The 15,000-nt window shown below is 42.8% G+C and overlaps 1 protein-coding gene across 2 annotated transcripts in view; it reads left to right on the top strand.

Annotated features, from left to right (window-relative positions):
* The window catches only part of LOC143292047 (membrane metallo-endopeptidase-like 1), a 274,001-nt gene that overhangs the window by 67,501 nt on the left and 191,500 nt on the right, over nucleotides 1-15,000 (top strand). For both annotated transcript variants that reach the window (XM_076602220.1, XM_076602219.1), the window contains exon 2: nucleotides 12,600-12,677. In XM_076602220.1, coding sequence (XP_076458335.1) covers nucleotides 12,600-12,677 — 78 coding nt within the window. The remainder of the gene's footprint in view (nucleotides 1-12,599; nucleotides 12,678-15,000) is intronic.

The following is a 15,000-nucleotide window of genomic DNA, read 5'->3' as shown; positions in this document are numbered from 1 at the left end:
CCAAGTGTCGGGGAATAAAATGAACGGAAGGTTGGGCTGTCTTCTGACAATACCTCTCTGCCTGAGACAGATTTCGGACACCCGCATAAAATAACGATTGCCCAGAAATTCACTTTCCCGGCACGGGATAGTTGGACGTATATCTAGAAAAAAATGAACGGCGGGCACAGAAGGTTCTAAATGCCGATCATTAACAGATTTTTTTTTTTTTTTTTTTTTTTTGATATACTCAGTGTGCTTAGGGCATTCCATATACCATTATGCAATCATCTTTACGATTTAAGCTTTGAACACAGCTCTATCGAGCCAGCGTCAAACGAAGGCAGACCTTTGTTGTATATGATATATATATATATATATATATATATATATATATATATATATATATATATATATATATATACACACATATACATACATACATATACATATACATATACATATGACGATATAATGATGTCATGTGAGCACACTCTCGAGGAGAGGTGCTTATATATGTATGTATTTATGTATGTATGAGAGGGGGCTAGCTTACGTGAAACGAGTGCATTCTTCGTCTTAAATTCCCACTCCAGAGTTTAGTGCCGATGATGAAGTATATTTGAGAATGATGGGCCGGGGTGTGTTTCGGGGCAGCGTGCGTGCACGAGACAAAGAAAGAGAGAAAACATGAGCGAGCCATTTAAGGTTCCAGAACAGTCTTCGTGCCTTCTGGTCAGCATACAATTAGTGTGTTTCCCTGGGCCTATGCTTTCCTCATTATGTTTGCATGTGTTTGATTCTATGATATGTGGTCGTTTTGATATAATTAATTTAGCCAGGGAAAGATCTCTAATGGCTGTTCGTGAGCTAGTGCATGCTGAAAGGGAAACCTTGATTTATCATTTCCAATGAAAATGTGATGGAATGTGTGGATGGAGAGGCATTCTCTACAATGAATGGGCTGACAGGGCTGCAAGAAAAGGTGCAAAAAACGAACAGGGAGCCATAGAACTTTATGTGCCTCTGTCTGTACAAGAGGGTTATCGAATACTAGAAAAATACATCGTGGAACAAAGTCAGGGAATTATACCAGGAAAACGACAAAGCTTTAAACCATAGTGTAATTAATGTTCAACAACCGGGAACTATCAATCAGTCAAATACATACAGTAATTCAATAAGGTTAAGCCAGATTCATACATTATCAAACAGGATAAAACTGAACGCTTTTATAACTGAGTTCAGCAAAGATGTCAGATGCATATGTGGAGAACATATTTCTAGCAACCACGTAATATTCGAATGTCAGAATCGAAAATGCTTTTTGCCAGACTTCACAAAAAGTTATTTTGAATGTGTTATTAACAATTCCAATATGTTATTTGTTATTGCAGAAGGATTGCTGCGTAGTCCTATAGGACATTTGTAAAAGTTGTGTGTTGTTGGCGTTTATAACGTTTCCATTTTTCCCTAGCGTTGTCTCTCCCTATTCACCCTCCACACATACACACACTTTTACCCCCCACCCCCTCCCACAAACCTCTACCCCCTCGGTTTTTTGGGGTTTTTTGGTGTTTTTTTTCGTCTAATATCACTTCAAGCGGAAAGACGTTAAACTGAAGACAACAACAACACCACCAACCAACCAACAACACAAACACACACACACACACACACACACACACACACACACACACACACACACACACACACGCAAACAAACAAACAAACAAACAAACAAACAAACAAACAAACAAACAAACAAACACACGCACGCACGCACCCACGCACGCACGCACGCACGCACAAACAAACAAACAAACAAACAAACAAACAAACAAACAAACAAACAAACAAACAAACAAACAAACACACACACACACACACACACACACACACACACACACACACACACACACACACACACACACACACACACACACACACACACACACACACACACACACACACACACACACACACACACACACACTCACACACATCACTCACACACATCACTCACACACATCACTCACACACATCACTCACACACTCACACACACACTCACACACACACACATCACTCACACACACACACATCACTCACACACACACACACATCACTCACACACACACACACATCACTCACACACATCACTCACACACATCACTCACACACATCACTCACAAAGGTAAACCTCCTTTGGGAAATGGCGATGAAAAATAAGAGGAACAAACCGTGGAGTAGAAGGAATACATTGGGGTCCGGGGGGGGAGGGGGGGGGGAGGGCGGGGTTGTGCTGTGTGGAAGGAAGGGATGGGGGACTATATTGATGTGTGGTGGGATTTGGGGGGAACATGAGAAAGAAAGAAAAAGAAAGAAAAGAAAAAGTACCGCTATCAATGGACGACCCTTCTCCTCCTGGGGGTAGGGGGTTGAGTACGTTTTATTTTATTTTATTTTATTTTATTTTTTTTTATTGCCTTGTGCCGTCAAGAAACAAAAAGGGAGGCGATCGCCTTGTGGAAAATGCACCCGAAACTGTCATCGCGTTCCCAGACCTTAGCAGAGACTGTAGGGAAGATAATGATGTTGATTAGCCACTCTTCAGGGATTGGAAGTCAGGGGACTGGTCTTCTACATGTGTCCTATCACCGCTTGAAGCTCGAGTGGTCAGTGTAGGAATCAGAATCAGAATCAGAATAACTTGTGCACCGTGTACGTGTGTGTTTTAAATGATGGGGGGGAAGTTAGAATATAATAGAATAGAATGTGTCTTTATTACCAAGTGTACCGGGGACACAAGGAATATTGGAGGGGTGGGGGGGGGGGGGGGGGGAAGGGGTGATAATACATAAAAAGATACGAACATAAATCGAAAATCATACACAAACACAGATACAGTTGAAATAAGATACATACAAGTGCATATCAATATAAAAAACTTGTGCATACTCACGCATGCACGCACTACACACACACACACACACACACACACACACACACACACACACACACGCACACACACGCACACACACACGCACGTGCAGACACAGACATACAAACACAATTACCAAAAAGCCAGAAAGTGACGACTACCTCAGAACAACTTTTTTCTTTTCCCAACACAATGATCAGACTGTTGTCAGACACTGGTGAAGGCTCGCTGTTACTGAGCAAGTGGAATGCCGGGGGTGAGTAAGTGCATGCTTCTGGGCTCCAAATATATATTGTGCCATAACAGTGAATTTATAGGCGATCGTTATTTTGTGCTTGGAGCTGTGGTGCACATACCACATGGCGTTTTCAGCTCCTACGCAGCTCTTAGACTGTGTCTGTCTGTCTGTGTGTGTGTAGGTTGGTAGGCGTGTGTGTTTGTGTGTGTGTGTGTGTGCGTGCGTGCGTGCGTGTGTGTGTGTTTGCGCGCGCGCGCGCGCACGCGCGCGCGTGTGTGTGTGTGTGTGTGTGGAGGGGGGCGGTGGGGGTGTGTGTGGGTGTGTGTGTGGGTGTGTGTGAGGGTGTGTGTGCGTGTGTGCGTGTGTGTGTGCGTGTGTGTGTGCGTTTCTTTTCCTTCTTGAACTCATGCATTCCACCGGGAATGAGAGAGTTCAAGAAGAAAGAACGCACTATTTCACACCACAGAAGCAAAAATTATACTCACATTCATACTCAATGCAACCGAGCACCGATCCCCCTTGTAAACACACACACACACACACACACACACAACCACACAACCATACACACACACACACACACACAACCACACAACCACACACACACACACACACACACACACACACACACACACACACACACACACACTATACATCACTCTCAAAGCTAAGCCCATCCTGGGAATAGGGATTTCAAAACAAACAAAAAAAAAAAAGAAAGAAAAAAGAAGAGAACCCGAAGACAAGACGACAGACATAAGGATGCAGGACAGAGTGACAAAGTGGAGATAAAGTCGGGTGACGGTGGGAGAAGCATGGGGGGGTTTTGAAAGAAAACAGAAAAATGAATTACAGAATAATTATTGTCGGGATGCTCACCCTCCTTGGATAGTAACGCCAGCGCTTTGGCGCTGTCAAGGAAAGGGAAGAAGAGAGGCAATCGCTTTCGTGAATGCACACACAGGGGCGCTCTCCATTTATTTATTTTTTTTAACTCGTTCACTGCCACAGGCGACTTTTGTCGACATCGAGGGGTCATGTTGATAAGACCATTTTTCACATTGTAACAAATCTTGACAGCTGTAGCCCAGGTTCCCGCCAATAAGAACAATGACTAACCTTTGCCCCCTGACCAGGTTTGAAGTGAACGAGTCTGTTGTGTTGTTTTGACATGAACCGAACCATGTAAGATAAGATAAGAATAACTTTATTATCTCCAACTGGAGAAATTTGGTCAGGTGCATTATCACAACATAGACAAGTAAACAACATGGGGACCATAACTAAAAGCCAACAACAGCCCCTACAAATATTACGAAGATACAAATGTAAAAAAAATATCACATACATCGTTTCATACATATATCCACACACTGCAGGTAATAACTAGTATTCTTAATGTAAAAACGGAAAGAATTAAGAAACATTATTTGAATATAATTATAAACATAGCCTACTATACTGCACATTGATTATAATAGATAGATAAGATAAGAATAAAGATGAATTGCGGAAAACCACAACCAGATAATCAGCACACACCCGTACCCCCCCCCCCCCCCACACACACACACACACACACACACACGCGGATAACTTGATTAAACAAGAGTAATAAACATATGTTCTCAAATAAAAGCATTTCACATATTCGCTTTTAAAAACATTGCAATTAATGTGACTGAGCTGAGAACATCGTTTCCAAAATATTTCACGCTGGGGAGTGTTTTTCACAAAGAAACTTGGCGCTGAAAGAGTTAACTAACCAGATATTTTAAAACGCTAGGGAGAAGAGTACTGGATGCAATCAGTCTCTCTCATCACCGGGGAGCGTGCGTAGGATGCTTGCTCTTCCACGTGAGTGTGTGTGTGTGTGTGTGTGTGTGTGTGTGTGTGTGTGTGTGTGTGTGTGAGAGAGAGAGAGAGAGAGAGAGTACGTACGCACGTACATGATAATGTACCAATTGTTCTTTTCATTAAATGGACTATTCCAGTTACTATTGTTATTCGTCGTTCTAATTATTTTATTTTATTTCATTTTATTTCTTTATTTCTATGTTTTGTGTCGTTGTTTATTTTAATGTTTTGTGTCGTTAAATGGGCAGAATTGTAAAAAAAAAGGCCTTTACTGCTCCTAATTAATTTACCCATTAAAGATTCAATCAATCAATCAACCCACGTATCTCATCAGCGCCAACGTGTGAGAGGACAGTGCTTCCCTAATGATAATATATATATATATATATATATATATATATATATATATATATACTTTTTAAAAATTCACTTTTTGTCAAGGTCAAAGTGGAAACAATCCCCAGATATGTACAAATAATTCAGTGTTATAACAAATGATAAGCATTATAATCAGCATTGAATTGTTGATATTTTGCTTACTTGGTGTGATCATGTCAAACAACACAATGGGTGCAGAACATAAACCATATCATGATTTCCATTAGACACATGAGACCTCATATTATGGCGACTCATTCCATCTAAACAGCAATATGGAAAGGCATGGAAATGGAACTGCAATGTTTTTTAAAAGCGAATATGTGAAATGCCTTTATTTGAGAACATATGTTTATCACTCTTGTTTAACTCACTCAGTACGGCCAGTCCTCTCTTCTCCTCTACACAGACCCCTCGGATGTCCAGTGGGTGTCTGAATGACCCAACCTTTAGCTTCCGTCGTCAGAATTGTGGTATTCTTTGTCAACATTCACCTCTTCAGTATAAGAGCCTTCCGCTTGCAGTACTTTATGGTACACCAAAATACACCGTTATGACATACCTTGTGCATACGCGTGGACACACACACACACACACACACACACACACACACACACACACACACACACACACACACACACACACACACACACACACACACACACACACACACACACACCACACAAACACACACACACACACACACACACACACACACACACACACACAAGTGAGAGTCTGGATGTAAAGCAGTATCCGCCAAGTAACCACCGCCTCCCACGAGAGAAAAGTCCTGTCTTATTTAATGGCTTTTTGTGAGCTGAGTTTGAGATATGGATTATTTCCCTGCAAACGTCGTTAGCTTTTTAAGTATTCTCTGTGTGTGTGTGTGTGTGTGTGTGTGTGTGTGTGTTCTTTCCCCGTGTGTCTGGAACATAAGTGGAGAAGACATTGATGGGTGAAAGTCACTAAAGGTCGAACGTGTTGGGGTTAGTGGTTGTGTAAACTGGAAGAGTCAGGCGAGGTGGTATGGGATTGGTATATACATATATATCATCTCTCTCTCTCTCTCTCTCTCTCTCTCTCTCTCTCTCTCTCTCTCTCCTCTCTCCCTCTCATACACATCCATACCCACAGAGAGAAAGAGAGAGGGGGCCGGGTGGAATTTCTTCCTTATTCGGTCTGTTACCATATTGTGACAATTGATCCTTCAGAATTCTCCTCAGTCAGCATCACCCCCCACACACACACACACACACACACACACACACACACACACACACACACACACACACACACACACACACACACACACACACACACACACACACACACACACACACACACACACAAGAAGTGAAGGGCCATTGACAGTCTCATAAATCTTGGATTGGTTTTATATCAATACAAAACAAAAATAGTACGACGCAGGAAGTGCGTAGCTCTGACCTTTTGATGTTGCTGGATAGGACTGTATTCCACGCTTTTTACAGCGTATGATGATGATTTGTATTTGTGTTTTGTATTTCTTTTTATCACAACAGATGTCTCTGTGTGAAATTCGGGCTGCTTTCCCCAGTGAGAGCATGTCGCTACACTACAGCGCCATCCATTTTTTTTTGTATTTTTTCCTGCGTGCAGTTTTATTTGTTTTTCCTGTCGAAGTGGATTTTTCTGCAGAATTTTTACAGGAAGAAACCCTTTTGTTGGGTTCTTTTACGTGCGCTAAGTGCATGATGCACATGGGACCTCGGTTTATCGTCTCATCCGAATGACTAGCGTCCAGACCACCACTCAAGGTCTAGTGGAGGGGGAGAACATATCGGCGGCTGAGACGTGATTCGAACCAGCGCGCTCAGATTCTCTCGCTTCCTAGGCGGACCAGTTACCTCTAGGCCATTACTCCACAATTGTGTTGACTATAAAGCTTCAGATAAACAGAAAAATGTGCAAATTTTCTTCTTTTTCTTGTGCCGGTAAAAGTTCATTTTTGAACGATCTTTATTTTGTGCTTCGGGTTATAGTGTCCAGTCATAAAATCATGGCTTTGTATGTGTGTGTGTGTGTGTGTGTGTGTGTGTGTGTGTGTGTGGTGGGTGGTGGAAGAGGAAGGGGGCGGGGGGGAGACACCTTTCTTTTTTTTTCTTTTTTTTGTTTTTTGTTTCTTCTTTTTTCATTCTCAGACATTTTGTGTATGGGAAAGGGGGAACCAAAATATGAATACAGTAAAAAGCAGAGTAAGTGACAGACTCTCTATATCTAGGACAGCACGAGACCTCGTCGCGATGTACAAGAAAACAACAACAACAAAACAAAAACAACGACAAAAAAAAAAAAAACACACAAAAAAACCCAAAAAACAGAGAAAGGCGAATCGCCCAACGAATAATGCACACGGACTGTCCGCATTCGTTTTCTAAACCAGATCTTAAAAAATAAACTAAAAAAAAAACAAAACACATAAATACTGCAGGGAGAACACGATATAATTAGCCCCACTCCAAGGACATGGGCAATCTCTTCAAAATGTCCATCAACGCTAACACGTAAGGGATCACTGTGCCCGTATTTGTATAATTCTAACCTCACACGTCGATACATCTTTGAAAGAAAAAAAAAAACATCTCTCGATTGCACTCTGGGAAATGCATGATTGTTTGGATTGTGAAAGACCCCACTGCTCTAAAAATACATGGATAGCGCATGCCTTCTTTGAGCCCCTTTGCTAACTGAAGCCAGCGGAAGTGTTCAATCAGCCATTTTGCTTCTCGTGTCGGTATAGCGCGAAGCGGTGACTTCATAATATTATGTGTAGCCGAGCGCTCAGCTGGCTTCACGGCAAGCTTTCACTTGCTCGCAGCGTTTGTTAAGCTGACATTCTTGTGTGTGACTCCACTGCAAGTTTGCGCCACGTGTCACTGCACTGTTTTGCTGTAATAACTTTGGTGGATAAACTATTGGCAGATTTCAATCAAGACACAACATTTGGCATGTCGTGGGAGCCAGCATAACACGATTTCATCGAAGATACATGGTCACAGTTCAGAAATTAGCACCAGTTAGCAGACGATTTGTCAACGGACTGATGGCCGGATACGAGAAACAATATGGCGTCCAGTTGATTTCAGCTTTCTTGGCAAATGAGCTGTCCATATATTTTAGAACAGTGGAAAGACCCCTGTCTCAATAGTGTTAGCTATCCACGCAAGGGAAAGCCTACGCAACTGTCTTCTTCTTCTTCTTCTTCTTCTTCTTCTTCTTCTTCTTCTTCTTCTTCTTCTTCTTCTTCTTCTTCTTCTTCTTCTGCTACTACTACTACTACTACTACTACTACTACTACTACATCGTCTTTTTCTTCTGCTGCTTCTTCTGCTGCTTATTCTGCTTCTTCTTCTTCTGCTTCTGCTTCTTCTTTGTTCGTGGGCCGCAGCTCCCACACCCACCCACATGCACACGAATGGGATTTTACGTGTATGACCGTTTTTTACCCCGCCATGTAGGCAGCCATACTCCGTTTTCGGGGGTGTGCAAGCTGGGTATGCTATTGTTTTCCCGTAACCCACCGAACGCTGACATGGGTTACATGATCTTTAACGTACGTATACACACGAAGGGGGTTCAGGCTTAGCAGGTCTGCACATATGTTGACCTGGGAGACCGGAAAAATCTCCACCCTTCACCCACCAGGCGCCGTTACCGAGATTTGAACCCAGTACCCTGAGACTGAAAGTCCAACGCTTTAACCACTCGGCTACTGCGCCTGTCACTACGTGCGCAGCTTTGCTCCCATGTATCCGAACGCTGACAAAAAGACGTGGAAAAAAACCAAAGTTTTGCAAATTACTCCAATGTCTTCAAATTTTGGCCATCCTGTTTGGGTATATTGTTTTTTTTGCTGACTGATTACTGCGGCCGCTTTAATTAATTAACTGGTGCCATGTATCTTGTCATCATCACTTCCCTCCATGTTTCTCAGCCTCAGTTTTGTGAACTGATTATTTCTGTGCTTGTTCGTTTGATTGCTTCCTTTGGGAAGGCGTACAATGTTTTCCTTCTTGTTGCTTCTGATGCAGCAATCGAAGTCTCTGTCAGTCCTGTGTCATACCCTCCTCTCTCTCTCTCTCTCTCTCTCTCTCTCTCTCTCTCTCTCTCTCTCTCTCTCTCTCTCTCTCTCCCTGTCTCTCTTTCTATCTCTGTCTGTCTGTCTGTCTGTCTGTCTGTCTGTCTCTCTCTCTCTCTCTCTCTCTCTCTCTCTCTCTCTCTCTGTCTCTCTCTCTCTGTATGTTTCTTTCTCTTTGTATCGTTTTTCTCTTCTTCTTTTCTTCTTTTTTTCTTTTTTTCTTCTGCGTTTGTAGGCTGCAACTCCCACGTTCACTGATTATTTCTGTGCTTGTTCGTTTGTGATCTGATTATTTATGAACTGATTATTTCTGTGCTTTTTCTCTTTCAATCTCTGCCACCTTTTGCAAACGTATTGCTCGTTGGGTGGTCATTGATTTAACGTCTGTTCATTAAAGAGGATTTCTAATCAGGTGTCCAAATGACTTATGTCAGTGAATTCTGTGAGAGCACATTCTGAAACTCTGTATGTTTGCATTATCATGTGATAAGAAAGAGAGAATGTGAGTGAGAACAGGTAGGGCATTATTGTCAGCTTTGCGTGTGATTATTATAACTTAGTGTTTCTTCTTCTTCTTCTTCTTCTTCTTCTTCTTCTTCTTCTTCTTCTTCTTCTTCTTCTTCTTCTTCTTCTTCTTCTTCTTCTTCTCCTCCCATCCTTCCGCTCTTCCACATCGTTTCCTCCTCTTCTTCCGCCACCTCTTCGTTCTTGGTCTTCTCCTCCTTTCTCGTCCACCTCCCATATCGATTTCTTCTTCTTCTTCTTCTTCTTCTTCTTCTTCTTCTTCTTCTTCTTCTTCTTCTGCTTCTGCTTCTGCTTCTCCTGCTTCTCATGCCGTTGCTCCTCCACCTCTTCCTCCTCTTATGCCTTCCTCCTCCTCTACCTCTTCCTCTACCCCTTCCTCCTACATCTTCCTCCTCCTCTGCCTCTTCCTCCTCTTATGCCTTCCTCCTCCTCTACCTCTTCCTCCACCCCTTCCTCTTCTATATCTTCCTCCTCCTCCTCCTCTTCTATTATGCCTTCTACATCCTCTACCTCTTCCTCCTCCTCTACCTTTTTCTCATATTCTAGCTCTTCCTCCTCATCTACCGCTTCCTCCTCTTATCTCTTCCTCCTCTTCTACCTCTTCTTCCTCCTCTACCTCTTCCCCTACCTCTTCCTCATCCTTTACCTCTTCTTCCTCTTCTAACTCTTTCTCCTCCTCTTCCCCTTCCTCCTCTTCCAATTCTTCCTCTACCTCTTCCTCTTCTATGTCTGCCTCTTCTTCTACCTCTTCCTTTTCTGCCTCTTCCTCCTCCTCTACCTCCTCCTCTTCCTCTTCCTCCTTTTCTACATCTTTCTCCTCTACCTCTTCCTCTACCTTTCCTCTTCAATGCCTGCCTCCTCTTCTACCTCTTCCTCCTCTTCTACCTCTTCCTCCTCCTCCTCTAACTCCTCTTCTTTTCCTTTCTGGTGGTCTCTATTTCCACTACAACTTCCTTGTCTTTTTTTTTTTTTTTTTTTTGCATTCTTTTTCTTCACCAGTTTTTTCCTCTCTATTTACTATGCTCCACTCTCCATTTGCCTGCTGCCTGAAGAAGTGGGAGGTGGCGGGATTAAAACTGTGTCACCACCTGATGACGCAAGAGAGAGAGAGAGAGCAATCCGAGGCGCGTTTCCATGACAGTGCCTGAGAGAAGAAGCAAGTGTGCTGGCGACGATCATTGCTATTCATTGATGATGTAAATATATACATATAAAAAGTTTATTTTTAACCATTACTGAGAAAGAAAAAAAGAGCGAGAGAGAGAGAGTTGGAGACTAGCTGATATGGGAGGTTGTATGCCCGTCTTCTCTCTCTCTCTCTCTGTCTCTCTGTCTCTCTCTCTCTCTCTCTCTCTCTCTCTCTCCCTCTCTCTCTCTCTCTCTCTCTCTCTCTCTCTCTCTCTGTCTCTCTCTCTTATATATATCTTATCGAGTTACCCATTCTAAACTGCACGAAGCCCGATCCTAACTTGAAAGAAAAGGCCTTATTTGTCAGGCGTATGTTGAACAAAAAAAAAGAGAAAAAAAAGAAAAAGAAAGAAACCATAAAAAAGAGGAAAACAACAACAACAACAAAATTGTGACCGCCTGACAGTTTGTTTCACGCTCTCAGCAGCCATGAAGCACGTTGCCAGCTCGGCCTTATTTGTCAGGTGTATTTCTGAAACACTGTGAAACACCGCCTTTTGTGGTCTGACAGCTGGGGGTGGCCTTTCAAAGAATCGAGATCTTACAACAATGATGTTTTTTTTTGTTTCTGTGAAGTGATACTTTGTTACTGAAGTGTGGTCAAGGAAGCTGAAGTGAAGAGAATTGATCGAAACGAATCAAACACGGTAATAGTGGGTTGTTTGTTTGTTTGGTTGGTTTTTCAGACAAAACAACTGACTGTTCGAGTTCAACATTATCATCATCACTAACCACATCTATGACTATTACCATATAAAAAAATCACCATGTATATATATATATGTATATATATATGGAGATAGATATATAGAGGAAGAGGTACAGGAGGAGTTAGATAGATCGGTGTGTGTGTGTGTGTGTGTGTGTGTGTGTGTGTGTGTGTGTGTGTGTGCGCGCCGGTGTTTACACATTAAGAAACTTTTATCAATGAAATGTGCCTAACCTCTTGACACGAGGAACAAAACCAAATATTCCCCAGAATGGCTTGATCGTGATTTGAACAGAAGAAGAAGGAGGAGGAGGAGGAAGAGGAAGAGGAAGAGGAAGAGGAGGAGGAGGAAGAAGAAGAAGAAGAAGAAGAAGAAGAAGAAGAAAGATCCCACAATAGTGCGTTCCACTTTGAATTTTGGCAACAATAATTTGGCAGCACAAACGCAAATTGTCTCCGTTTTATGATTGACCTATAATTGGTATGATAATGAATTGTTTATGTTATAAAACATAATACTATTTTTTGGATTACTGGATGATATTATTATCATATATATATATATATATACAGAGAGAGAGAGAGAGAGAGAGAGAGAGAGAGAGAGAGAGAGTTAATTGCGTACTTGTATACTTACTGGTTCCAGAAACGTCTTTGTTTCAGAGGTGCGAATCCAGGGGCTGCATGGAATCCGCTGCTGCCATCCTTGGACGCATGAACACCAGTGTGAACCCATGTGTCGTGAGTACCTTCCCCATTTTTTTTCCTTTTCATTCGGCTGTCGTGTGTTCTTTATCCGAGGGGAGAGGAGAAGAAGAAGAAGAAGAAGAAGAAGAAGAAGAAGGAAGGAAGGAAGGAAGGAAGGAAGGGAGGGAGGGAGGGAGGGAGGGAGGGAGGGAGAGAGAGAGAGAGAGAGAGAGAGAGAGAGAGAGAGAGAGAGAGAGAGAGTTTTATCTTTTCGGTCCCTCTCTGTCGCTGTTTCCCTCTGTGTGAGTGTGTGTGTGTGTGTGTGTGTGTGTGTGTGTGTGTGTGTGTGTGTGTGTGTGTGTGTGTGTTTATTTGTTTGTGTGTGCGTGTGTGTGTGTGTGTGTGTGTGTCTGTCTGTCTGTCTGTCTGTCTCTTTCTCTGTCTGTCTGTCTGTCTCTCTCTCTGTCTCTGTCTCTCTCTGTCTCTCTGTCTCTCTCTCTCTCTGCGCGCACGCGCTCGTGCGTGTGTGCGTGTATCTATGACTGTCTGTCTGCCCCCCCCCCACCCCACCCTCCACCCCCGCCCCCTCTCCCTCCCTATTTCTCTCTCTTTCTCTCTCCCTCAGTAGTTGCTTCTGTGAGTATGCGTGTGTTTTCCTTATCTCGCATCTCACTCTTTCTCGGGACTCTGGGACAGGATGTAATAGGGGGGAAGGGGAAGAAAGAGGTGTGATCTGGAGGAGGAGGAGGAGGAAGAGGAGGAGGAGGAGGGAAGAGATGGCGTTGAAGGAAGAACATCGATGAGACAAAATAAGCAACAGGGAAGGTGACCAACAGTTCCGCTGGCAAGATTTATTCCTGGGGGCGATTATTGTGGAATTCCGAGCGTGAATGCAGGAAGTGATTGTGAAGTGTTCCACAATCAGCTCAGCCACGCACGTTTTCCGACGGAGGGGCACGCGCTCTCGAAAATAACTTTGCAGAAAATAGTTTTGGAGGGGGAAGGGTGTGGAAGGGTGGGAAGGGTGGGCGGGTGGGGGCAGGGGTTGTTCGGAAAACGTTCTTGGTAATCGGAAAAACGTGATTCCCTCTTACAGTTTTAGTCTCTCTTTCCTTTTTTTTTTTTTTGCTATTTCGATGTGGTATAAAACAAAGATAAACAATGATTTACTACTACTACTACTACTACTACTGCTGCTGCTGCTGCTACTAATGTTGCTGCTGTTCTGCTGCTAGTAGTAGTACTAATAGTAGTGGTAGTAGTAGTCGTCTAGTAGCAGAAATAATAACTATTATTCGCATGGAGCTTATTCTTGTCCATAGATAAATCTGAGCGCTTTCTCATCAGTCATTCACATGCATGCTTAACTTTAATTAAGAGGGATGAAAGGCAAAGTTTTGATATACATTTGAATAGAAATTTGGAGAACGTGTAGCTTGGAAAACAAGGAAGGAGGGGGGATACTTTTTTTTTTTTTTTTTTTGGAAAGAGGTAGATGTTATTAAGGCCAGACATGTAATAGCTGAGCGCAAGGGATTTCACGAAGCGAAAGAGGGAGATCATTGAAAGTGTAAGGTTCTGAGACAGAGTGGATCTGAAGCTCACCGTGGAGAGCGAGATGGGGCGTAGAAGGCGACCACGGAGATTGGTGGGTGCAGATCTGTTTATACATTTTTTTTCTTAAATATGGAGTGCTGATCTTGTATATTATTTTGTGTGCGACAAGGAGTCAGTGGAGAGACTGCACGAGCAGAGTAATGTGCTAATGACTGAGGACGTTCACCGTTTTCACCGCGGAAGTTCGTAGATCACAAAGATTAAGATTGTGACAGCTAAGTGTCCAGCTGACTTTGAGAGGTTGTTTGTTTATATGTGTATGTATTGTTGTTTTCTTTTTTGTTGGATTCACCTGTAAGAGACCGCAGGGTGGAAACTCATCGCTTCTTCATATCCCAAGAAAAAGTACCGTACAGTCCATGAGTAACGGAGAACAGAGAACGATGACAAATCGAAACTGGACGAACAGGCGACTCGTTTTGACCCTGCGGTCTTCTACGGGCCACACACACACACACACACACACACACACACACACACACACACACACACACACACACGTGACACACACACAGACGAACATTATAGATGCAGACAAACTACTTGTCAGCGCATGTTTTGAACGGACGGCGTTTTGAATGTTGAAAGTGAACCTTTTCAATCAGTGTATTGTATTGTTACCCACATTCGTGTTTTCGCCTAGCCGATAAACTAGCGATTTACGCACAGAAATGGCAGACAGATCCTGGTGAGAGAACAACAAAATGATCGTGGTTCAATTCACAGGGGAATACATGATCATACAGTGTCTATGACAGCG

Source organism: Babylonia areolata, chromosome 18 (assembly GCF_041734735.1).
Source record: "Babylonia areolata isolate BAREFJ2019XMU chromosome 18, ASM4173473v1, whole genome shotgun sequence".
Lineage (NCBI taxonomy): Eukaryota > Metazoa > Mollusca > Gastropoda > Neogastropoda > Buccinidae > Babylonia > Babylonia areolata.
The sequence above is the reverse complement of the archived record's forward strand: the minus strand, read 5'-3'. Positions and strand labels throughout refer to the sequence as shown.